General features: G+C 40.9%; 1 protein-coding gene across 1 annotated transcript in view; it reads left to right on the top strand.

Moving 5' to 3' along the window:
* fech (ferrochelatase) overlaps window positions 1–5,462 on the top strand; it is a gene marked incomplete in the record, with an annotated part of 18,445 nt that extends 12,983 nt beyond the window's left edge. The window contains 1 exon segment of the mRNA XM_035667646.1: window positions 812–5,462. Coding sequence (XP_035523539.1) covers window positions 812–949 — 138 coding nt within the window.
* Window positions 5,463–7,402: the final 1,940 nt, after the last annotated feature.

The raw sequence follows: 7,402 nt of genomic DNA, 5'->3' as shown, positions 1-7,402 counted from the left end.
GTTGTGTGTGTGTGTATGTGTGTTATTGTGTGTGTGTGTGGTGGTGCAAGGTTTTAAAGAAGGGGGCAGATCAATGGAAACTTTAAGAGGATACAGTTAGAACTGAACGCGGCTGGGTGGTGTCAAACGCCGTGCTTCAGGAGCCTCGCCAAGTTTTGAGTGGTGTGTGTGTTTGAGTGTATAGATAATATCCAGAGATGATTAGTGGTAGTTACTGAAGGATGGTTTCTTGGTGTAGTTTTAGTTGTTCTCAGTGACTGCATCAGTCGTGCTGCGTATGCAAACAGCAAGCCGCTGGAAATACAGAAAATTAAATCATCAGAATTTTCACTGCAGAGCCAGTTGCTGTTGTTGGTGTTTGTTTTTATAAATCCTTGTTCAAATTATTATCTTGCACAATCGGTTTTATGTATGTCAATCTCATTTTGGACTATTCTTACCTTTATATTACTATTTATTCTTGAATTATTCATTTGCTTTAATTAATCTTTTCTGTACTGTGTAGAAAGCAACAGCGACATTTGTAAAGAAAGGTTTAACATGTGTGAAATACATTATTCATGTCTTGCGGAGAGTCAGATGGAAAGAATCAATTAACCACAATAGTTTGGAGGTATATAGAAACCTGATACCGGTAATTCCCGATATTAAATTTTTTTTGTGAATATCGGCCGATAATATCGGAGGGCCGATATTATCGGACATCCCTAGAAAAGAGTGTTCAGGTGAGAATGAACTAACTCTTTGTCTGACAGACAGAAACACAACTACTGTCTCAATAATGAACGTATTTGTCATTGGTCCTGTCCAGGCTCTGGCAGACCTGGTCCAGTCCCACCTGAAGTCCAACCAGCCCTGTTCCCGCCAGCTGACCCTCCGCTGCCCGCTGTGCACCAACCCCATCTGTGGAGAGACCAAGGCCTTCTTCGCCAGTCAGACACTCACATAGAAACGCAGACACACTCTGGGGCCCTTCCTGCAGCAGTGCTACCTGTGAACGAACTGAAGGCCTTCTCCAATAACCAGAAGGCTCCTACACACACAAACACACACCGTCCCTCCAGCAAGAGTGTCAGCTACATAGAAAGCATAACATGAAGAACTTTCCAAATGGTTTCTGTAAATATATTTCAATGTTTGTTTTATTGTTCCTACATGGTGGACGGGGGGAGTTAAATTTATCTTTATGGGAAAATAAAAATGCATTTTGTAAATCATACTTTAATAATCTGAGGAATAGGCAGACAGTACAATTCATTTGTTTTGGTCCTCTTATGGGATTTGTAGGCATTAAGAATAACAGACTTTTAAATGGATCAAAATAATTACTATATGATTTAAAAATATGTAAATAGCATCAATAACACAAAATAGTGATCAAAACTTAAAATGAACCTGCTGGCAGTAATATGCCCTTAACACTCACTTCAGATTACCTGACTATTCTGGATTCAGTAAATATCTCCCAACCGCCACACCACACAGATTAAAACAAACGCCCTTGTAAGGGTTTGCAGATTCCATTTGGTGAAAGTCGATAACTGACACTGCGCGCATCACATCAAAGCTCCAGGAAAGAAAAGCCTTGCACTATTTTTTTTTTTGCTTTGTTTTGTTATTTTTGTGTTTTTTATGATTACAGCTCCCTTGCAAACATTCCATTCACTTAGCCCGTGCAAAACCACCCCGTTTCTCTTCTTGCTGGTGCTAAATGAATAACAGTCATTCTCGATAACAACATCACACACAAGGGATCTGGTTGGTTGGCTGTTTCTCCCCCCACCGCCTTCTCATCTGTCGCTTCGCGCCATTGGCCCACCAGTCCACCCATCCTGCTGCAATCCTTACAATGTGATTGGAGGATGTTGGCGCGCCTTAAAGTGCTGCTGCACGGTCACACATTCGCAAACACATGCGCTCAACCACACACACATCTTTGCTATTGGTTGAGGCTGTGACTTAGCCGGTCATAGGTCGCCTGAATCTGAACTCCACGCGAAGAAAAGCTGCAAATTTGTGCATGTGTGACCGTACCCTGTGAGAGGGAAAAAAAGAGCGATTTAGAAGGAATTGCACGGCTACTTTAAGGATTCAAGAGATTTACCTTTTGCTGTATCATGATAGATTTAAGTTATTAAATCCTGCATCTATTCTATGTTGGTGCTGTACAGAGTTACAAGAGCTAAAAAAGACATTAGTGATTTCCACTATAAACCAGAGTGCAGCTGTAGGCCAGCTTAACAAAAAAAAGCATCTTGGGTCGGAACCTCTCAGGGTGTCATGAAATAATTTTTGGGGTATTGTGAGATGGTTTACACAAAATATGTTATTACTATAGAAATTCATTAACATGTTTATTTTTGTACTCTGTTTATTGCTTTTTTCTGCTGTATTATAAATACGTTGTTGCTAATAGATAGGAAAGGAAGTGGACAAAGTAAAGTAGTAGCTGAGTTAAAACCAAGTGAGTTATGTTTTTGCAGTAAAATAAAATAAAGAGTGCAGTAAACAGTTCTGTAAATAGCTCTCCTACTCTTGTGATCAAAAGCATTACTCTGAAGCTCAATTCTGAGGTTGTTTTGTAAACTGTTTTCTAATAAATATAGTAATTTAAATTTTAGGCTTAAATGATCAGCTTCAGACTAACCACGCCCACTTCAGGTGTAGGTACCACCCACAACTGGTTTAAGCCCCGCCCACTCTGAGAGCAGATACGAATATAGATAATTTAGTTGGTTAAACAGATGCAATCAATAGAGTACTCACTCATCCCTACTAGCTAACCAGTGACTTGACATTTTGATATAACATGGAAGAAAAGTACACCTGTGCTAATGTTAGCAAGCAAAGCTACTAGCTTCTGCTTTCCGAGTGGAATACACACTAAAGATTACAATGGGTCCTCCATAAATCGCTAATGGTTGATAGCTAACGCTACGTCGACTTTCGAACCATGGAAGTCGGCAGGGTGTGTCAGATGTCTGTCAACTGATGTTGGAAACGCCCACTCGGAGGTTTGATCCTGTTTCAACAAGAATGTCAGAGAAAAGTGAAGGCTGCATCCATCCTCAGTGACACGGATGATTTATTTTTAGGATACACATTGTTAAACACTGTGTACGGATTTAAAAACAGCATGACAGAGTTTCCTCATGAATGTTTTATTTTCCCTGCAATCTGCCCCCCCTCCCGTGGCGTCTGTAGTTTCCTCTTTGAATCCTCTCTAATTATTTAATAAGTCACTTAAAGTCATTTTGAGCCCCTGAGGTAATTATGTGCAGATACTACTTTTCATTACCAATACTGATTTAATACTTTGAGTTATCAATGTCAGAATAGATGTTTGATTTGATTAACATATTTAGCATTTAGGGGAGGCCTTCTGTTCCATTACTGTGAGCACACTGTATAGGCGATAAGTTTTTATATTTAATTTATATGTCACATCCTTGTAGGTGTGTAATAGCAGAAAATAAAGTTGCTTTAGTGGGACTGCGAGTAAAATTCAATGATGCTGGAATTCTTTTACAGTATACTGTGTAGAGAAGTAGCAGAGATGTGTGACATACGTCAAATGTGGGATTAGAGTTTAGTTTGAATATCGATTGACTTCTGTCTGCCTAAACTTCAATGCAGATCATTACTTTTTTTATCCGCTCACATCTCCGTCATCACAGTGCAGTAACTAAATGTGAAAAACCTACGTTAATTAGTCTGTAGGTTGAATTAAAGAATGCTTTATTTTGTTTCACCGTCGGTTGCTAAAGCTGCAGAACATGTCTTGAAGGTCACAAGTTTGATTCCCCCATTTGCTCGGTATGAGACTCCCTAATAATGTGTAAATGTCAATAACACCTGACACTTTTAATTGGGGGTAACTTGACCTTTGACCACTGACCCTGTTCCTCCTTTGCTGTTTCTATCCTGTAATGCCATGATAACGTGCCTTTTACACTGGCTAACTAGAAATACTGGACTTGTGCTTTATGTCAGTTTTACACATGCTTAACCAAAATGCTGACAGGAAAAACCCTCCCTGAAACCATTTCCATGTGCCTGCTGGGATCGGGGCCATCGACAGCTCTCTCCCCATGTTGAAACCCAGAAAAAAAGACCTTCATTGAGGTGTTTCATACTCCCAACTGTCCACATGAACTCAGACGTGTACAGGTGTAGCTAGCTAATAGTGAGCTAGCTAGCGAGCTAAGAAGCACTTACTTTTCACCTGCTCAGTGTGCCACTCTTTCTTTTCACCAGGTACACTGTCGTTGATGACTTCTGTAAACCGTGGCAGGCTGCATACCACAACTTCGCTGATGGAAAGAAAGCTATCGCACATTTCTGACAGCTAAAATATCTTCCATATGTAACATGATAAAAAGCTTTTTAGCTGGCTTCTAGGTAGCGCTGTTGTAGTGCTCACTCAATAGCTAGCGCAGACTTTTTGATAGTCTGAGCTTGAAGATATTGTTGCGTGAAGACATTTGAGACCTTTAGCATTTCACTTTGGGAGGAGCTCGTCACTAACTCAGATCAGCCTTTTTCCAGTCAGTACAGACAATGTACACAATACCTAAGGCTAGAAATTGCTGCTTTTGGACGCGGTTGCCATTGACTACCAATGATAAGTAAATTAAATTCAAATTTTCTTCATATGTAGTTTTATTGGCCCTCTTACCACATGGCATCACTGGTAACCGCCAACAACTCTTACATGAATTGTACAGTTTTAGTTGGTACATTTGTCTGCTTCCACTGTGTATTGCATACAGCAATGCTCTTTACAACAATGATGTGCTCTTCCACAGTTTTGAAAAGGGATGATTTGGTTTTTGAGGAATACACAAACTCCAGGACACTTGTTTTGTGTCTCTGTGTGCATAACTGAAGAGACGTTAAATGGTAACATTAGCATAGCTCAGCTCAATAACTGGATGTTTGCAATTGAGCTAATCTAAGCCAATCTCGACGTTCTATGATACCTTCAAATGGCAGATTCTATCAGTAAGAGAAAAGTCTTTTTAATACAACTATCACTTGAAGGGAGTCCAATTTGAGCAGAAACGGCACAATGTTTCAGTCACAGCAGGATATGCTAATGTCTGTGACAGGAGGGTTTTTCCTCCTACAACATGTTTTTTCTGGTGTTTTTTTTATTATCCTCTGCGTCAGTTTTCAACTGCGTTTGTAAGAATTTTGCTGTGTGTGTGTGTTTAGTTGAACATTGCATTGCGCAGGATTTGTACGCTACAACGTTTGTTGCAGCTCCAGCATACGTTTTTTTGTTCGATTTATTTATTTTTGTTCTTTTAATGAGTTCTAGACCACAGAAACCATTCGTCTCCACTGTTTGAACTTTTTTTTTTTATATTTGGGAGACATGGTATTAACAGTGCGATTACACATAATTACGAGTCTTCCTTCAAAATAAAAACAATAAAAAGGACTGGTGTGAGATGAAATGTTGGTGTAGCTTCTTCATGTAAGGCCTCCATATCCTTTACAATATAAACTGTTTTGGATGATTGAGAGAAATGTGAAAGCTTTGGTCCTCAATCCAAAATGGTGGTCACAGATTGCTGTCAGATACATCTTTTGGAGCCCAGAGACCTGCGTTAAAATAAAACTAGGACCAGATTCTTACAATGTGACTCTTCCTAGGATCTATGTCTTAAAACCAATCAGAAGACAGCACAGAAATAACACATAATACACTGGCCGACGTGATGTTGAAACACCCTTTCTCAATGAGGTTGTGACCTATGTTTCCATCACCTTTCACCAGATAGAACAGTGATATTGGATAAATCAACAAAACTTCATTCACTGCCAACATAAATAAACTAGTTAAACTACTCAAACATTCCCACCAGGCTGACCTCCACACTCTCAGCCAATCTTACTCAGACTGTTCTAATTAAAAAAGGTTTCTGAAGAGTCGTTGTGAAGCTCAGTGTTGTCGAATCTAATCCAAAAATTGGCAAATTCGTGGAGTGTGCGCATGGCTGAAAGAAGCCTGGTTACTGAAACGCCCCTGAAACCAGCCTCCTGTGTTTGCCATTCCCTTAACTATAACTTTAGGCCTTAATATAATTCAAACTGATGAGTTGTATAAAAATCACCCCTGTACAGTTGTCATGAACGGGGAAATTGGCTCTAGAGACCAAAACCGTTTTTTGTACCAGGCTGTAGTTATTTCTACTGTGAAGTTGGACATTTTAATATGGGGCCTTATGAAGATTGACTTACTGCTGGAGCCTATGGACGTAACCACTGCCCCACGCTGCAGATTTGTTGAATATGAACAGAATTACTGGGGATACTGGGCTAATTTAACTTTACCTGACAGGGGCCGCTACTAGAATTTGTCTGTCAGGACTAGAGCTGGGTAAAAATTACAATACCGATACCAATAAAGTACTTAATTTTCTCCCTGTTTTTACACAGTGCAGCTCTCCATGCTGAAGTTCTCTCTATGCTTGATGAGGTTGTGTTACTTGCATTCCCAGATTATCCCGAAATAGTCCTTCCACATATTTTATTATCATGCTATCATGCTTTCAAACATTCCGGTGGCATTTCATCACGCGGAACTGACAATTCCACCATTCCAATACACTGTGCCCAGCTTAACTAGTCGCTGCGGCAGTTGGCCAATCATACGTCTCATTAAATTGAAGGTCGCTTGCAGTGTTTGGCTGCGAGCAAAACCATTCAAATAGTCATTTTTTCCTAAATCTAGGTACAAAAATGATCGGACACCGGTATCAGTTAACTGGAGAAGTTTCGATACTATGTAGTACTGGCTTATTTCAGTCGATCCTTTAAAGGTGTTTAGTACCGACACCCAGCCCTCGTCAGGACTGAAGGGCGGGGTGAAAGCGGGGTTAAATCATGACCACAGATTCTCCCAAACCCTAGCGCCACCAGCAGGTCAAAAACCTCTTCTCAGTGGATTGGGTTTCTCTCCTCCTCATATCTTTCTCCTCTATTCCCTCACCCATTTTCTCCCACGTTCATCCCTTAATTTTCCCGCCTCTTTCTTAAACCTCTTCGTCTCTTCCTCCTCCTCCATCTCTTTTTTCCTCTCCCTTTCCTCCCTCTTTATCTTTTCCAATCTTCTGTCCTCCCCTTCCTCCCGCCCATCGTTCCATCCTCTCCCCCCTCTCGCCATCCTCACCCCCATTTTTCCTCCTTTTCCAATCTTTTCCTCATCTTCCAGCCCCCCCTCCCGCTTCACACCTTCCCATTCGTTCCTATCTCGTTCTCTCCCCCTCCACCTCTCCTCCTCCCTCCATCTTTTTTTCCCAGCAGTCCCCTGCGGGGTTGCAATCACCTCTGCTGCTGTTGATTAAGCTGAGAGAGATTGGCTGTCCACGACCCAATAACCCCTGAGGGTGCC

Source organism: Morone saxatilis, unplaced genomic scaffold (assembly GCF_004916995.1).
Source record: "Morone saxatilis isolate NCDOM2014 unplaced genomic scaffold, NCSU_SB_2.0 Contig21, whole genome shotgun sequence".
Classification (NCBI taxonomy): domain Eukaryota; kingdom Metazoa; phylum Chordata; class Actinopteri; family Moronidae; genus Morone; species Morone saxatilis.
Note: the sequence above shows the minus strand (reverse complement) of the source record. Positions and strands in the feature narration are given on the sequence as shown.